This window comes from Capra hircus, chromosome 15 (assembly GCF_001704415.2).
Source record: "Capra hircus breed San Clemente chromosome 15, ASM170441v1, whole genome shotgun sequence".
NCBI lineage: Eukaryota > Metazoa > Chordata > Mammalia > Artiodactyla > Bovidae > Capra > Capra hircus.
In genome coordinates, this window is record NC_030822.1 from 74,409,848 (window position 1) to 74,429,221 (window position 19,374).

At 40.2% G+C, this 19,374-nt stretch overlaps 1 protein-coding gene across 1 annotated transcript in view; it reads left to right on the forward strand.

The window, feature by feature from the left end:
* ARHGAP42 (Rho GTPase activating protein 42) overlaps positions 1-19,374 on the forward strand; it is a 331,634-nt gene that overhangs the window by 300,030 nt on the left and 12,230 nt on the right. Inside the window, exons 13-22 of the mRNA XM_013969404.2 lie at positions 1,213-1,275; positions 2,440-2,514; positions 3,209-3,293; positions 3,903-3,961; positions 6,415-6,520; positions 11,464-11,623; positions 12,787-12,931; positions 14,149-14,529; positions 14,910-15,066; positions 17,284-17,346. Coding sequence (XP_013824858.1) covers positions 1,213-1,275; positions 2,440-2,514; positions 3,209-3,293; positions 3,903-3,961; positions 6,415-6,520; positions 11,464-11,623; positions 12,787-12,931; positions 14,149-14,529; positions 14,910-15,066; positions 17,284-17,346 — 1,294 coding nt within the window. The remainder of the gene's footprint in view (positions 1-1,212; positions 1,276-2,439; positions 2,515-3,208; positions 3,294-3,902; positions 3,962-6,414; positions 6,521-11,463; positions 11,624-12,786; positions 12,932-14,148; positions 14,530-14,909; positions 15,067-17,283; positions 17,347-19,374) is intronic.

Below are 19,374 nucleotides of genomic sequence, written 5' to 3' on the forward strand. Positions count from 1 at the left end.
TATATTTTTTGTGGATCTATGATGCTAAAGCTGAAACTCCAGTACTTTGGCCACCTCATGCGAAGAGTTGACTCATTGGAAAAGACTCTGATGCTGGGAGGGATTGGGGGCAGGAGGAGAAGGGGACGACAGAGGATGAGATGGCTGGATGGCATCACAGACTCAATGGACGTGAATCTGAGTGAACTCCAGGAGTTGGTGATGGACAGGGAGGCCTGGCGTCCTGGGATTCATGGGGTCACAAAGAGTCGGACACGACTGAGCGACTGAACTGAACTGAACTGAACTGAACTGATGTTATTACCTGTATATGTTTAATCCACCATCTTTAAATGGAAACCAGCTTTAATTTTTTAATGGTTTTTCTTTGTCTTCATAAATTATTCTTTGGGATATCATATATTCACTATATTTGGTAAAAATTTGTATTATAGTATCAAAACTTTTTGAATTTTCCCTGTGGGTTATTATTTGGTATGTTTAAATCCTTTCTCCTTAAACAAGTAGTCTAATTTGGTTTGACCTCTAAACCTTAAGAAAAACTGTCAAAAAGCAATGAAAATAAATTGCACTTTCTTAATGGAGGATCTTTGAGAGGATTTTTAGTGGACTTACTATGCATATTTTGAACTATTTTGAATGTGATATGAAATGAAATAGAATAGTACATAGAATTCAGGAGACCTGAGTTAAAATGTGGCTCTAGACCTTAGAACAGAAAAAAGCAGTTTTCAGCAACTTGGTAAATCACCTTAAGATTGTAGTGCTTTATCTATACCTCATAATGTTGTTTGGAGGAGCTCATGGGGAAAACACATGAATACCTTTGTAATATAATTATTAACACACAGTAAAAGTTTATTTTTATTGTATTTGCCTCTATCATCCAGAAAAGTATATAGTAAAGGATAATGCTCATTTTAGGGGAAACGGATGGGCTCAATTTTACATATTACTTTCTGTGAAAGATATGTGTTTCTAATGAACCAAGTTGACATAAAAACATTCACGAATATGAACCTCCCTCTTTCACTTCTACCCCCAAATAAAAAATCAGATGCTCACCACCATTATCAGATGCTAATAATTTATCAAATATTTGATAAATTCAGTAACAACCTATGTGCCATCAAGCCCTGAAACAGGAGAGCGGACTGAAGCAGTAATGTTAGTTCATCATGAACACTTAATATGGTTTTCTTTTATTTTCAGTGTACTTAAATGAAGCAGGCTTCAACTTTGTGAGAAAATGCATCCAAGCTGTGGAAACGCGAGGTCAGTGCTGCCTGATGGGTACACCGTTACTGTTGTGTGGTCCCTTCTTACATAGAAACTGCTCAGAAATCAGGATGTACTTTGTTATCAATAGGAGCTTAATTTTAAGAAACATATGATTTATAAATTATACAAACATGTAAATAGCTGTACTTTGAACTTCAGTTTGCCAAAGTCATACTACAAACATACTTCTTCTTCATGAAGTTTCATGATATAGCCTCGCTTTACTTTGATGGACTGATATTATTATTTTTTTCCAAGCTGTAGGAAGTAAGACTCCCGAGGAGTTTGAATTCAGCGCTCCTCCTTCCCTGCATTATATCTCAGAGTGATTTTCGTCACCGTCACAAATTCAGCACCTGTCTTCATTCTAGTCATGACCTCTGTCCTGAAGTCCACTCTAGTTGCCTTTTACTTCCAGGAAAACTTGCCTAAAGCAAAACCTCCTATCGGGCTTTGGAATTCTTTAAACTTAGATTCAAAGTTTGGTGCTGCCATTCAAGTTTTGAGAAGTCAAGTCATTTCCTTAAAATCTCTGAATCTGTCTTCTCACCGTTATTTCTGTTTAATTTTTATTGGGGTATAGTTGATTTACAGTGTTGCAGATTTTAGGTGTATTGCAGAGTGAATCAGTTTTCCACGTGCATGTATCTACCACATTTTAGATACTTAACCCAAATAGACAATCATGGACTATTTAGTAGAATTCCCTATGCTATATAGTAAGTCCTTATCAGTGATCTCTTTTTTACATAGAAGTGTGTATACGTCAGTCCCATCCTCACCTTTAAAGTGAAGTTAGCGATTCCATCCAGCTGTTCAACATCCGTTCAACACAGGACTCCATGATTGAGGAAACATAATATGAGAAATACTGATCATTCTTTCTCATCTTGGATGGTTTTTTATATTCAGGTAGTGGTGTATAGACAGCTGTACTTTGCCATTTTGAAGTTCTTCGTAGACTTTCATATCACTGTTCATTGTCTGCTCTAAGAAATATACGTCTGATGAATATTTTCAGGGAAGGTTTGCTAAAGTTAGACTGTAAAATTGTATGCATACCTTCCAGATTTTATGTAGGCATATATCTGAGTTTTTAACATTCTGTACTTGGAACTTGTGACTTATGCCGTTTTCTTATTTTTTCCTTCTCATTAGGCATCACCATTTTAGGTCTCTACCGAATAGGAGGAGTGAATTCCAAAGTGCAGAAACTCATGAATACCACATTTTGTAAGTTTCGGCTGAAGCCCATTACTTAACTTTTACATTATTATAGAGAATTCAAACCGTAGGTTTTTTTGAGGTATAGATTATTGCTTGTCTTTGAGTATTTTCAAGTAATATCTAAAATTAATATTTGCATTCATTTTTAATGTCCATTATTATAGATGACCAATCAGGATTTGTAAAGGGGCCCTTTTTATAATGTTGAATTTTTCCTCAAGTATTCTTTGATTAGCTAGAGGTACAGTAAGATTTATGGGTTCTGGGATTCAGATGGCCTGAACTGGACTCTTGAGTCAGCCAGTTTAAAGTTCTGTGGCCATGGATAATTTGCTTAAGCCCTCTGTGCCTTCACCTCCTCATTTATAGGAGGAGGCTCATTGAATTGTAAGAATCTGATATGTTAACCCACATAAAGCACTGAGAAGCACGCCCAGCACTTGGTAAGTGTGCTGTGATGTTAGCAATTAGCAAACATCTGATTTAAGAAACTACATTCCATAAGAAATCTTTGAGGTTCATTGTCAGAATGAGCTTTGCACCAACTCAGGCAAACAACAGTCCGAAAGTTAACTCCACTGGCCTTCTAAGAAATACATGCCTCTCTCTTTGATCTACTTTTGTCTGCATCCATCTTCTTAATAGTGCTCATGATATTTTGAATTGCACAGTTTAAACATCTTACTTTAATTATTTTCAGCTCCCAAATCCCCCCCTGACATGGACATTGATATTGAACTGTGGGATAATAAGACAATAACAAGTGGACTGAAAAACTACCTCAGGTGAGATGGGCCTGCCTGCTGCCGCTCTGCTGTGGTCTCTCGGTCACCCCTGTGGGCCAGCACCGTGGACCGTAGGGAGCCCCATGGGGTCCTCTTCCCTCCTTAGCACAGCTCATTCTCTTGAGGTGGGTTAGCACAGAGTGGTCACAGTTACCTTCAGTGTTCTGGGATTTATATGTGCTTGTTTCAAACAGTAAACTTAAAAGGCTGTGATAGTTTATGAGTGCTAAATAATAATTTCTATTTTATATTAGATTCAGATTCAGGTCTTCATATATTTTTTTATAAAACATCACAAGCTGAATTGGAAATTTAAAAAAAAAAGAAACTATTGCCCCCATATCTGAGAGCAATTTTGTTCCTGTAGTCTAGTAGTTCTCACAAAGTATTAAAAAATAATTCCCCCAGCCTCTCCCATTTTAATACAGTGACAGGAAGAGGTGCTCAGGACATTGGTATCTTTGAGGTCTGCATTTTAGAGCTACTTGTCGACTCCCTGATAGGACTTTATTGTAAATTTAGTCACCCAGTTCTCACAGAAGCCCTGAAAGTTCAGGGGAAATCAGAAGGTAACTGCTCTTCAAAAATCTGCTTCATTCTCTCTTGCAGGTGCCTTGCAGAACCACTGATGACTTACAAATTACACAAAGATTTTATTGTTGCTGTTAGTAAGTACATTTCCATTGGATGCATTGTAATTGATGTGGTTTTATGCTATTATCAGAGGTTGTAAATTTAAACCTGCTAGTTAACATTTTCCTACCTATGGCTTAAGAAATTGTCATTCTCATAACTTAATAGTCTACAAGATGGTTATGAGAAGTCACAGAACGAACTAAAATACTTTGTTACTTAGTAAGACTCTTTGGGGTGGCATATGTGGTGTGATTAGAAAGAGCTGTGAGGAATTAGTTACTCAAATTACATTTTCCTTGATTAATGAATGTCAGTTTCTTACAAGAGTGACTTCATGGTCAAATAAACAAGACCACAAAGAGGTACAATCAGTTACGCCCCCACCTCCACTGTGCTCACATGCTTTGTTTCTAAATCTGGAGAAAGAGTCAGCTGTTTTTGGCAGGCAACAACACCTTTTCTCTCTTATTATATTTATTGGTGACGATCAGATGCTGCCGTGGTGAAGAGTCTGCCTGCCAGCGCAGGTGATGCAGGTTGAATCCCTGGGTGAGGAAGATCCCTTAGAGTAGGGAATTTTCTTACCTGGAAAATTCCATGGACAGAGGAGCCTGGCGGGCTACAGTCCATGGGGTCGCAAAGAGTCAGACACGACTGAGCACACACACACTCACAAACTCATCAGCTATCTATATTTTTCTTTAGATCTGTGACTGCCTTGGTGTTATATGAATAAACAGGTTTAATTCAAAATTGTGGGGAGCAGGAGAGGGGGCCAGCAACAGTCACGTAACCTGAGCAGTTCAGTTCAGTTGCTCAGCTAAAGCTGAATGGCCTTGATTTGCAGCCCTGCATGCATGACTGACCACATGATCTCATGAACATCTATACCATTTAGCTTTCTCCTGAAGGCTCTGCACTCTACTTCCTCTTTATAGAAATCCATCCTTGTAAGAACAATGAGACCTTAGAAAGTATATAATCCAACCTCATTTTATTAGTGAGGAAATCACGACCCAGAGGGGGTAAATGACTTTGTTCAAGGACACTAGTCAATTCATAGCAATATCAACACAAGCCAGGTTTTTTGACTCTTAACCTAGAACACTTTGTTACCAAAAATTCGTCTTATAACAAATGTGTTTGATCCAGTTAGCTAGAAAGGCTCAATGAGCTGGTTGTTTTCATAAAAACATTTGGTCACAAGATTTTTTTTCTTCACTTTGTGGCAAATAGTGATCATATTATTCACTCACATGATAATTAAAGCACATCTCATGTATAAGAATCCATCTTCTGTCTGGGTCAATAGAAATAGGTATCATTTGGCTTCCAGCAAGGAAGAAAGGGCAAGTTACTCAGAGTCTAAGGGGAATCTGTCAGAACTCCTTGGCAGAAAATGGGTCCTGCCTACCATGGTCTGCACCCAGGAACCACAAAGTTGGGAATAGATGTTTCTCATCCACCCTCCCAGCTCTTTTCAGATGTCTCTCATTTTTGTTCTCTGCTACATATCTACCTCATTTGCAGACAGATTTTTCTTCACTTGGGAGCACATTTGGTGATGGTCTGCCTTGTTTTACATGATCTGGCTTTACATGAATCCAGCAGACAGATCAGAGTTTTGGTGTCTCCATTCCAACTCCTGGGAGAGACTTCATGTTTAGACTGACGAAAACCAGGCCCTTTCCTCACCTCGTGTGCAGATAGCTGTGCCCGGAAGAGATGAAGGTCCCATTTATAAACCCTGTGCAGTGGGCACTTTCTGGAGAAAGGGCTTGGCAGGATGGGCAGTCACTCTAGAATTTGTTTATTGTAGTAAGAGACTGTTAAATAGATTCCTTTTTCTGAAGCATTACAAGTTTCTCTAGCCAACTTGTCAGCCTCTTGGCTTTTTCCTTGCAGACTGAATCTGCTTGAGATGATTTTTTTTTTTTCTTTCAGGTGTACCATTGTCAGCATGGACTTAGAATCTACTAGGCCTTTGGTTGTGCAATTATCCTGACACCTGAGAAAAATGACTCTCTGCCATCTTTTAATCTATACAATTTAGAAAAGAATGCCTCCTTCCTCTGGTCTGATAGAGTCACTCAGAGATTTCAATGTGATAAAGTGTATTGTGGTGTCTGGCACATTAGACCAGTTGTAACAACTGCTGCCATCACTCATATTACTAAAAGCTTTATTCTCTCCTTTTGTAACAAAACCACAGAAGGAAATGAGTTATGATTGTATAGAAATACACAGTTCAGAGGCTAAGAGCATAGGTCTGGATTAGATAGAACTGAGTTCTTCTCTCCTTAGTGATTGCAGATCACGGACAAGTTACCCAGTGACTCTAAGCCTTAGGAAATAATAGTGATAATACTTACCATGTGAAGCAGTGTTTACAAGGCATGACGGATGGAAGTGGTTATGATGTTTAAATTATTAATGTTTATATGATTAGAATTTGAATGTTCACAACCTTTTTTTTTTGTTACAGAGTCTGATGACCAAAACTACCGGGTGGAGGCTGTACATGCACTGGTGCACAAGCTGCCCGAGAAAAACAGAGAGATGCTGGACATCTTGATAAAGCACCTGGTCAAGTAATTCTCTGACTTAGATTGCTCACTTACTTGTTCATCTGTTAAACTTGAGTGCATTCATGTCTTTTAAAGGGGGTGATAGAGCTGTAACTTTGCTACTGTAATCAGAGTCCATTTAATTGCTTGAAAAATGATGTGGCAGTTTGTTAGGATATAATCTATGTGTGTATGTAAATGTGTGTTTATGACATGCACATAATTATACCCCTGCCACGGTTATACTTATGATGGAATGTCAACTTAAAAATATATGAAGGAGTATATAGTTCTTTCCCAGTTCTTTTAGATGCATCGTAAGCCTGAAGTTTGAAGACCAGGTCTCTGTTTTACTAGGGTCACCAGGTTCTACCAGGTCAACATGCCACTGGAATATTAGCTTCCTTCCCCAGATTCCAAGTGTCTGTTGGTTTCTGAAGATCTTTTTGACTCTTATGTATTTAAAAGTTTTGATAAATATTGTATTAATCAAGTTTCTTCAGAGAACAGAACTAATAGGCTGTTGTATGTGTGTCTATGTATACATACATATATATGTAAGAGAGACTGATTGGTTGCAAGGAATTGGCTGCATAGTTGTGGAGGCTGATTTCAAGGCAGGCTGGAGACCCAGAGAAGTTGATGTTGTGGTCCAAATCCAGGCAGTCTGGAGGCAGAATACCTTCTTCCTCAGGGACCTCAGTCTTTTTCTCTTAAGACCCTAAACTAATGTTTAGATGAGACCCACCCAGATAATGGATGGTAGTCTGCTTTACTCAAAAGCCTACTGATTTAAATGTTAATGTCATCTAAAAATGCCTTCACAGAAACATCTAGAATGCTAGATGTTTGACCAAATATTGGGGTACTGCAGCCTAGTAGATTTGACATGTAATATTAGCCATAACAGATCTATCTTGATTCACACACACACACACACACACACACACACACACACACACATTTAATTCAGAGATTTCAGTTCAGCTACCATGCTGCTGGAAACGAAAGTCCAAATTCAGGTTTTAAACTTACTTAAGAATTCCTTTATAGTCTCATTTACAAATGGGAACAGTTTTTGTCTTAATGAGTACTGCATTCACAGTCAAATGATTAATCCTTCCTTGTTTGCTATAAGTAGTAACCCAATTTATGCTAATTTGAGCCATGCACATTTGAAACTGTGCTCTATATTCATCAGTCTCACCTTAACTTGCAGGATTTAAGATAATGTGAGTTGGCCCTCCTTGAAATAAGAAGGAAATCCGCTAAGAATGATTTCATTTCAAGTTCATTGTTAACGATTGCCCTTGTTTTAGCCAATGAACAGGGACTCACTATCCTTGGTCTGAATTACATAGTCTTGAATTCTGTTTTTGAGTTGTGTCTCCTTTTCTTGAAACTTAACCATACAACATTTAGTGGGCATTCTCTTGCTACATTCAAGCGAGTTTTTTAGCAAAGCCTTTCAAAATATACTTTAAAAGCTTCATGAGTGTCACATAAAATATTTTTCCTTAATTATCCAGAGTGTTAGGTGAACACAAGCTTCACCTTTATTTGTGACTGTAATACAGGAAATAGAGTATATGTAGCTGCTAAAGAGGACTGAAAATTCTTCTGCCCAACCTTCACCACTGTTACGAGCTGAACCTAAAAATGTCAATCTCCTCTGACTGAGCAGCAGCAGTAGAATGTGTGCTCACATCACCAATGACTTACTTAATTCTTCTTGTGGTTCATTCGCTAAGTCAGATCTCACTCTTTGCTCGGTGTTCGACTATCTCCCAGAGTTTGCTCAAATTCTTGTCCATTGAGTCAGTGATGGTATCCAGCCATCTCATCCTCTGCTGCCTCCTTCTCCTTTTGCCTTTAATCCTTCCCATGATCAGGGTCTTTTCCAGAGAGTTGGCTCTTCACATCAGGTGGCCAAAGTATTGGAGCTTCAGCTTCAGCAGCAGTCCTTCCAATGAATATTCAGGGTTGATTTCCTTTAGGATTGACTAGTTTGATCTCCTTGCAGTCCAAGGGACTGTCAAGAGTCTTTTCCAACAGCATGATTTGAAAGCATAAATTCTTCAGTGCTCAGCCTTCTTTATGGTCCAACATGTCTATACCTGACTACTGGAAAAACCATAGCTTTGACTGTATGGACCTTTGTGGGCAAAGTAGTATCTCTGCTTTTTAATATGCTGTTTAGGTTTGTCATAACTTACCTTCCAAGGAGCAAGTGTCCTTTAATTTCATGGCTGCAGTCACCGTCCACAGTGATTTTGGAGCCCAGGGAAAGAAAATCTGTCATCCCTTCCACTTTTTCCCCTTCTATTTGCCATTAAGTGATGGGACCAGATGCCATGATGTTAGTTTTTTAAATATTGTTTCAAGCCAGCTTTTTCACTTTCCTCTTTCACCCTCATTAAGAGGCCGTTTAGTTCGTCTTTACTTTCTGCTGTTAGAGTGATGTCATCTGCATATCTGAGATGGTTGATATTTCTCCCAACAATCATGATTGCAACTTACACTTCATCCAGGCAGGCAATAGTAGTTTACTTAAGTAAACTAGTAGCAACTGAGAACAATCTTGGTCCCTGGCCACCTTATTGACTTAGGGGAATTTAAAATCAATGACCTAGATTGCTCACTGGCCTAAAGGGCCAATGACTGATTACAAATCCCCAGTAACTAGCTCTGAAACATGGTATAAATCATTGACTTCTTTCTGAGAATGCATTGTCTTTAAGACAAGGCCTTATGTAGTCTCCTCAATGACTTAAACTTTACATTTTTAAAAGTGCAGTTCAGAATGTGCTTCATATACAAGTGGAGGGGGTGGAGTGCAGAACTGGCTGAAACGTGGGATGATAAGGATCTATATCAGCTGACTAGCCCGGCAGACGGGAAATTCAGTGAAGAGGAATATGGTGATCAAATTATTTCATCTTCCAAAGAATGTGGTTATCAACTTCATTTTCAAACTAGAGCAGTTTTTTTATGATTTCTAAATTTATTCCCATATTAATCGTTACTTATACTACCAGGCACTCTTACTTTTTAGCAAGAATACCCGGAGCCAATTTAATTACAAGGAAGAATATTATTTTAAGATCATATTTTAATTAACTCATTTTATTTAATTTTCTAAACAATGCTATCAGGGTTATTATTCTTATACTTTACAGATGAGGGAACTGAAGCCTTGAAAGAGATTAAATAACAAGGCTGGTTGCACCCAGCTTCCACATTGGAAGGACCCAAGCTTTAAATCCAGACAGGCTCACTGCCTTTACAGATGACCTATTAGACTCTCCAATTAATTTATAATATTTGGTTGCATAAAAAGGAAACAGAATGAAATTCTTCTTATGCTAACCAAGAATCTTAGCTAACGCTGTCTTGGGCACAAGGGGTAAATTCAGTCAATGGGACAGTTGGCTCTTCCTGCCCTACATCAAATGTTGGGTGGATAATCCAGAATCCTAGATTCCTCATAAAATTTTACTTTTGCTTCTAGAATGGAGTTAGTATGCATACTCAGTCATGTATAAACATTATCTTATGTTGTGCTCATAACTAGAATTTTTCATCCTCACAGCCCCGCTGGGAGTAAGATAGAAAAGGCAGTGGTTACCCTAGAAGATGGGTTAAATAAAATGAGGTTACCTCTAAGAATGCATCCAGTCTCCAAATTAAATTAGTTAACTAGTCAAAGTTGTTTTTGAGAGTTCACTGGGGTTACTTTGCTAAGGTCAGTAATGTCAGAGACTCTTTATTTTCAAGCCAGTACTAATGCTTCCAGATCTCCTTGTCTTGCGGTTTGCCTAACACAGTGCTCAGCACTTGGGAGGCCCTCGGGGAAGTAGGAGATGGATGGATGGAGGGGTTGATGGATAGAGGAAGACAGGATGGGAACATCCTCTGATTAGTCATCTGACACGGGGAGCTCAGGCAGACTCTTGACTTGTAGTCAGGAGCTCTAACTTGAAACAAAACTGTGTCCTTAATTTGCTATAACCTCAGGTACATCAGTCCATGGAGTCGCTAAGAGCTGGACACGACTGAGCGACTTCACTTTCACTTTCACTTTCATGCGCTGGAGAAGGAAATGGCAACCCACTCCAGTGTTCTTGCCCGGAGAATCCCAGGGATGGGGGAGCCTCATGGGCTGCCGTCTCTGGGGTCGCACAGAGTCGGACACGACTGAAGCGACTTAGCAGCAGCAGCAGCAGGTACATCATGCTTACTTTAGGAGCTTCTTGTTTTAAAATCTGTACAGTAGGAAAAACTGACTTTTTGGAAAATTAAGTGGAGTGTTATCTGAAAATGTTTAGCAGTAGTTTCTAATAAAGTGTTTCAGTTCAGTTCAGTTCAGTTGCTCAGTCGTGTCCGACTCTTTGTGACCGCATGAATCCCAGCACTCCAGGCCTCCCTGTCCATCACCAACTCCCGGAGTTCACTCAGACTCATGTCCATCGAGTCTGTGATGCCATCCAGCCATCTCATCCTCTGTCGTCCCCTTCTCCTCCTACCCCCAATCCCTCCCAGCATCAAAGTCCAAATATAATTGCAACCTGTCTACTCTTACCCATTTGTTCTAAAAGAGTATACTACCATAGGGTTTGCCAAACAGCTGGTAGTTTCCCGAGGGCAATTACACTTGATTTAAGAAAACAAGACTTTTTTTTTCCTTTAAGAGATTAACCTTAGTAATTATGTTTTATTGTGCTAATGTTTATTAACTTTTTACATCTATTTAGACTATACTCCCCTAATGCCAGCTGGTAGTGGCTGAACCTGTTTGAGAAATTTAGTTTGTAGTGGCATATTTACATCTCATGTATCATATTTAAATATGTATCATACATATATAAAATGTATCATATTTACATCTTACTGTTATTTGATAGACTAGAACATTCCATAATTATTAAACATACAACTTAAAATATTTTTGTTGCTTTTATTTGCAGAGTGTCCCTACATAGTCAACAAAATCTCATGACAGTCTCAAACCTCGGTGTTATATTTGGTCCAACTCTAATGAGAGCACAGGAAGAAACTGTGGCTGCCATGATGAATATTAAGTTTCAGAACATTGTGGTTGAAATTCTGATAGAGCACTATGAAAAGGTAGGCTGAATTTTTGCGTGGAAGCATAACATTTTGTTATCTTGTTTCTAAGAAGGAATTTTGCACTTGTATCATCTATGATCTCATTGTGCTGTCAGGTTCCTATATGGTGTCAGTCTCATAAATTTTGTATAAATTATTTATGCAGACTTTGCTTTTCTTTTTCTTATTCAGTGTTTAAATACTTCTCAAAATCCTCTAGGTAGATGGTTTCCCTTCTTTCTACATCATTTGCTTGTCGAGATTTTCTTCTTTAGTATTTACATAATTAGGTTTTTACTCAGTATTCAGAAAATACAATCACTGTATGGTTAAGTGATTGTAACTTTTTTATCTCTTTTGAATTAGATTCCCATTATACAATAGAACTAATATTTTAGATAAAAATCAGAGAACAATCTTGAAATCCTCTTTATATCCAGTCACTAAGCAGGTTTTCTTTAGGAGTGAGATCTTAGAATAATTATGAAAGTGAGAAAATGGGAAGACCAAAATGATCTGATTGTTAAGCGAACTCAGCCATCGAAGGTCTAAACATTGTGATTTATTTATGTCTGACACTATCCTTGTGAGAGGATGGGGGTGCCTCTTTCCTTCCCAGTTGCTTTCTAGTGTCTGTAGGATAGTCTTGGAGCCTTGCTCAGACTGGAAGTGCTTTCACAACCCTGGAAGTCCCCAGCTGCATCTTGTAGCCGTGCTCAGATGCCTGCCTTCAGCTCATCACATTCTTTGCAGCTCAGGGCCAGTAGCATGCCAACACCTTCTGAGAAGCAAGGGCCTGCTAGCTGGGGCATGATAACAGCAGGGTCCTCTTCCCCTCAGGTTATGTTCAGGATAAAGGGGAAGAGTGACTGTAACAGTGAAAAGAATCAGCGTGTCTTGACATAGACATTCGTTGCTATTTGACACATTTCTTAAAAATATTGGAAAATCTGAATTTCACTGCTGGAGAATAGGGAAGAATAAAAAATCCAGAGGAGAAACATTATTCAGTGTAAATGGAAAAGAAAGTTGTAATTGCTCTAGAAGGTTTGTTTCTTGCCAGGCAGCTGATTCAGGAGCATAGAGTTCTAAGATCATTTAATAACACTCAAAGCTTATTTTATGATGAAAATATCAGTGTCACCCTTCTGTTGACCTGGGTCCATTTTTCTTCCACGTAGATTTTTCACACTGCCCCAGACCCCAGCATCCCTCTTCCTCAGCCTCAGTCTCGATCCGGATCCCGGAGGACGCGTGCAATCTGCCTTTCCTCAGGCTCCCGGAAGCCCAGAGGGAGGTATACTCCATGTTTGGCAGAACCCGACAGTAAGTGTCCCACCCTCAGGGAGATACCGTCTCCGTTAATTCAGCTCTATCCCACCTTAGGGGCAATTAGGTAGAAAGAGGAAATGCCCTTACTGAGGCTGTCTCCCAACACCAGCCCCCTCCACCGCATTTAAATGTTCTCGGTCAGGATAGATCTTGGACAAGCCAATTTATTCCTGCTGCAAAGGGAAAAAAAAATTGTTTTTGCTCAGTGCCCTTTCCTGTAGCTGTGATTAAGTACATCAGGTGCTACTTTGCAGCTGCTTTTATCCTGTTGTCAAAGTGGTCAGGAAGAAAGCTGGGGAGCCTGGCCCAGGCAGTCATTTTCTTTCTTTCTTTCCTTCACATTATGTTCTTAAAGCATCATCTCTCGGGTATCAAAGTGTCTGAAAGAGAGAGAAAGGAAATAAAAAGATTGTACACCTCACATTATCCCTAACTTATTATTCTGAGCCAAACCCCACCATAAGGTGGGTGGCAGCTTCAGCTCAAAGCATGAGTTCAGCTTTGACCATTTTTGTTGTATTTTGTACACCCAGCCCTTTCTATCCACCCTCAGTTTCCCCCACAATTGCTGTTTAGATACAGTATTTGAATACTCCCTTACTGCTTCTCTCATGTTTTTTTCTTATACCTTAACTTTCAGAAACATTAAAAAATACACCCAGTTAAACAGCAAGTTTTCTTATGTTGGTATATTCTTAGCAGGGAAAGGAAAGAAATCCTTTCCTATTTTCTTCCACAAGCTTTCCTTTTAAAAATTGATGAAAATAAAAATTGTGGAGCTGCTGACATTTAATAGCACCTTTACTACCAGGAGGACTCAGATACATGGTAACTCGAAATCACCTAGGACCAGAAAAGTAGAAGGCAGAAATATGTCTTAGTATTCCCCCTTTCCATTGATTTCTTATTATATCATCAAGGCATCTTGCTTCTCCTACTGGTGAGTCCTGTTTCAGAAGCACATTTTGTCTGATTTCAAGTCAGCTCCACTGATGCTTCAAGAAGCAACATGATTTCATAGGGACACGTAGACAGCCTTCCTTGAATAGTGTAGTTCAGATGAATTTTTTAAAGCCTTTCTGCACAACTGAGGACAGTTCTCTAAGCCAGGTCTGGCACTGCAGTGGGGTCAAGTGGCTGCGGAGCATTTGGGAGACTGAGATCAGAAGGGCCCCGTGCTTGACTCTCCCGTCTCTGCCCGGCCCGCCCAGGCGATTCCTACAGCAGCAGCCCTGACAGCACGCCCATGGGGAGCATCGAGTCCCTCTCCTCTCACTCCTCCGAGCAGAATAGCACCACGAAGCCTGCCTCCTGCCAGCCCAGGGAGAAGTCCACCGGGATCCCTTGGATTGCGTCCCCATCGCCCAGCAACGGACAGAAGAGTCTCGGTCTCTGGACCACGAGTCCCGAGTCAAGTTCTCGAGAAGATGCAACCAAAACCGACGCGGAATCAGACTGCCAGAGCGTCACCTCCATCACCAGTCCCGGGGACGCGTCCCCACCCATTGACCTGGCCAAGAAGGGGCCCTATGGGCTCTCGGGACTGAAAAGAGCCTCGGCTTCCTCCCTCAGATCCGTCTCTGCAGCCGAAGGTAAGCCAGGATGGAGCCTCGGCTAATGTCGTGTCTCTGCGTTGCCTGGCGGCTTGTGGAGCCTGATAACTCAGGAGGGAGGCGTGAACAGCGAGGGCACAAACGGTGCTTCTCCGCTTTGTCCCTGAGCTGGGAGCTTTAAACCTCCTGTGTGCTGTGACATTTTTCCTGGACCTCTCCCTCTCTGAGCAGTGATGTATTTGCAATTGCTTCCGATTGTGATCTCCCCTGAGTGATGGGCTGCTAGGCTCGGAGAACATTCTGTGCCTTCTCATTTGGACACAGAGACAACGGCTTCCTTTTGTTATGCCTGTGGACTGTGCTATTGCTATTATTTTGTCTAATAGCACCTTGCCTGTTTTCTTGGGCTTTCTTTTCAGGAAACAAGAGCTACAGTGGATCCATTCAAAGCTTAACTTCCATAGGTTCCAAAGAGACACCCAAAGCCGCGCCAAACCCAGATCTGCCTCCAAAAATGTGCAGGAGGTTAAGGCTGGACACCACCTCCAGCAATGGCTACCAGCGCCCCGGCTCTGTGTAAGTGACAGGGTGTTTGTTTGGCGTTTTCTGTGTCTCCCGTGTATACACAGGGCTTGAGCATGTGCAAAAGAACCCTCGAGGTTCCCACAGCTGAACGCTCATCCTTAGAGTGGGTACCACCAACTTCTGCAGGACCCTGTCCTCTTCTGAAAGTGGTGTGAACATTAGTACACACTTCAGGCGCTTTCCTTGGAAGTAGGCTTTCTTTAAGGACGTGAAAGCTGGTGTATAATATAGTGGTTTGGAGTCTGGAAACTAAATACCCACCACTCCACTATTGGACTGCCCATATCCTCAATCCCACCTCTTTGTTAGAAATATGGCTGTTTTCTAGCCGGGGTGGTCTCCTCTCCTCTCCATTTGTCTCCCCAACCTGAGTACTCACTAATTTAAACAACTCCTGGAGAACAGGGAGCGGGAAAAGCAAGAGAGCGTGCTTCTAAGAGCAGGATACGACCCTGAAATGTAAAGGCTGGGAGGGTGGGGTGTGTAGACAAGAGCAGTTAGGGCACAGATGGGAGAAAACAGGGTAAATTTGGAAGCAGAATCCAAAGAGGGACATTCTTCCTCCTTTCCATCTTACGTTTCTGACTTTGGCTGAGCTGTTCCGGATGCTGCGAGAGCTATTACTGAGCATCCTTGTACATGTTACTTATTTTAAGGACCACAGTGTCCTCCTGCAGGAGGCAGTATGAACGTTGTTTTAAAGATGAGGAGAACTCATCCTGGGAAGTCAGGGAGCCAGTCCACCCTCACTCAGCTAGTAAGTGGCAGAGCCAGCATTCTAACCTGGGGTTCTCCACCTGAGTCTGTGCTGTTGCTCTTATGCCATGCCCAGTTGTACTGTGGCGGTGTTGCTGACCTTTTAATTATTCACTGAAAGTCCAGTAAGACGTTTCACTAAGCCTGTTTCCATAAGAACAACATCTTTCATTCATTCATTCATCCCATTAACAAGACCCTTTGGTTTCAGAGTAAGTTTCACATATGTTCTCTCTCGTGATCAGAAATCCAGCTCCCACAATATTAGCCAGATTTTGTGTAAGTTTGTCTATTTCCAGGTGCATAGTTCTAGCCCTTAAGGGAAATGAATTTTAAGCCAAATGTATAAAGGGAGATGAAGTGAAGTGAAGTGAAGTCGCTCAGTCATGTCTGACTCTTTGCGACCCCGTGGACTGTAGCCTACCAGGCTCCTCAATCCACGGAATTCTCCAGGCAAGAATACTGGAGTAGGTTGCCATTTCCTTCTCCAGGGGATCTTCTCGACCCAGGGATCAAACCTGGGTCTCCCGCGTTACAGGCAGGCGCTTTACTGTCTGAGCCACCAGGGAAGCCCAAAGGGAGATGAGAAAATATAAACTTGATTCTTTGTGAGGGAAAGAGAAGAGGTTCAGTTTTGTGATTTACTGATAAAATAGAACTTAAATTGTAGAGAGTGTTTGTTCTGCGTTAGATGTAAAATGATCCTGCATATTATCAAATGACTCAGTTCTGGGAGAAAGGCTTGTGAATTCAAGAAATAAGATGGGTTTTAAATGTTTAGTTCATTAAAACATCATTCGAAGAAATTTATATTCTCGTCAAGTAAATATAGGAACTTAGCTAGGTTACATTAGTTTTAAGTCCTTTCATTCTACCCTATAGTCTCACTTTTCATATAGTTGCCTTTCCCTTGTCATGCTTTGAAACAAGATTTGAATCCATAAATTGACTTATTGATCATATTTTCAGAGTTCTCTCTTTTCACTTTATAGGAAGTATGTCAAATATTTTAAAAATACATGAAACAGTTATTGAATTTGTATTGTCTTGACTATGAGAATTCAAAGCAGCTCTTGTTTCGTCTTGTTGATGTGACTCTTCTCTTGTGGCTCCATGGAGTCAATAGCAGGACTTCCAGAGGTGGAGTGGGGAGATAAAAGGTTCCTTTTCTTCTGCTTCCCCAGTTTTCTGGGGTGCAAAAGATGCAGACAGTGCAATCCCCAGAGGAAGAAGATACAGGTTTATTCCCATCTGGTACTCAGTGAACTAGAAACTAGATCTAAAACTTACTTCTATATTAAAACTTAAAACAGTTAAAATTCAGTTCATATTTTGGGGACAATTTTTAACTCATTTTTTTGTTTCATTAACTGCTAACTCTGAATTTCACTTTGAGCTGTGTGATTCTCTAAAGGATTTTAATGAAACTTGCATTTTGAAATTATTTTTCAGTGTGGCAGCAAAGGCCCAACTGTTTGAAAACGCTGGTTCAGTTAAGCCAGTTTCTTCTGGGCGGTAAGTTCTCAACTTCCCGGTAAAAAAACATAAAATAGTGGTGACATGGTTTTGTGTTGACGTGGCAGGTCATCTCTGACTGCTCTGCACCTCACTTTTGCAAATGGTCAAATTCACATCTCCTGTATCTTGACAAGGGAATAAATGGTGACCATATATATATAGCATTTAGCATCTCAGAGTGTTACTGCAGTACCTTGTTTGTTAAAACCTTCACAAAGGAAGAGTTCTAAACAAGCAGGTTTTCTAAAAGACAAGTTGCAATAACTCTTTGTACACCAAAGACTTTTGATGACAGTTTGTTGAAATGTTTCAAATGTATATTTGGTCTTGTAAAATTCAATGCATTATTTTTTTTTCTGTAAGAAGCTTCATGAACATGCACCGAAACTGCATACTTTTTCTTTTTTTTTAACTTTTAATTTTGTATGATATTGGGGTATAGCCAATTAACAAACAATGCTGTGATAGTTTCAGGTGAACAGCGAAGGGACTCAGCCATATATACACGTGTCCATTCTCCCCCAAACCCCTCTCCCATCCAGGCTCCCACAAAGCACTGAGCAGAGTTCCCTGTGCTTGTACAGTAGGTCCTGTTGATTGTTCATTTTAAATGAACCAGTGTATCCATGTCCATCCCAAACTCCCGCACTGTCCCTTCCTCCTCCTCCTCCCCCCCGCCCCAGCAACCATAGGTTTCATTCTCTAAGTCTATTTTGTAAGTAAGTTCATTTGTGTAATTTCTTTTTCGAGTCCGCATATAAGGGATGCCATACCATACTTTCCCTTCTCCGGCTGGCTGACTTCACTCAGTGTGACAGTCTCTAGGTCCAGACTGTGCTCATTCTTGGTGGCCTGTGGTGCTGGGGAGCTGATTACCCCAGGCGGCGTGGGGGTTTGAGTACTCTGCTTCATTCAGGGTTTCCAGATTTTACCTTCTGCTCCATTGTTAACAGGATATGAATTAGTATGTCTTGCTGCTATTCATTTGCTTGCTTCTAAGGTTCCTGCTTCCTTTCCTCTTAGTACAAATTGATTCTGTCATCTTCGTTAGACTTTGGTTTTAATTTTGAATATGTCTAAACTAATGGATTATTATTTTTTTTTAACCATCAGCAACTAGTGCATGTTGCAAGTATTCAATAAATGCTTTTTGAAAGGGAGTATAAATGGGAACATTTGAAGGACTAACCTAGTTTGTGGGTTTTTTTTAATTTATTTATTTATTTGGATGTACTCAGGAAATTTTGAGCTTGCCACAACCAGTTAATTGAGGCTGTGAAGGAAAGGAGTCAAATATGATTAAAGTATTACAATATAGTTCTTTTAGAAGTTATTCAGCCACAGCATTTTTATTGAAAATTAAAAGTATGTGGACCTTTTCAGCAGTTCTTAAGCACCTACACAATATAAGGCTTATCCTACTTACTAGAGACAACAATAAACTTCGAACTCTGTTTTCAAAAGCTTAGCGAGCGCACTCGTAAATTAGTGTTTCTAGAGGAGAGCCACTTCGGTGTATTACTGATGGTTAATGCCTTCAATTTATATAGCAAATCCCAGCATCCTTGCATGTACCTTACCTCTATCTCTGCCTTTTTATCAAGGTAGGGTGAAAACTAGGCCCTGTGCAGGAGAACAAACATTTCCCTGAAATTATCACCACTGTCAGGCCTTAATATAAGGGATTTAACCTTGCTACCTTCTGTCTTGCAAAAATGATTGAATTGCTCCACTAGATGGAGCCCTTATATTAGGAAACTCTAAACAATCTATTAGGTACTAGAATCAAAGAGATAATCTTTTAAGAGCTTGAAGACAGCAAGGTATTAAGGAAATAAATTAGTATGACAGTAAATTAATGAAGCTGATATACAATAAGTTTACTCACATGTTCAACACTCATCCTGTGCATTTAGAACAAAGTTTTACATTCCAAATACTCTAAATCCACTTCTAATAAGCTGTCAGCATAAATTTAGAGCTCACTCACTGATACACTGAAGATTAAGACTTAATCCGCAGTAC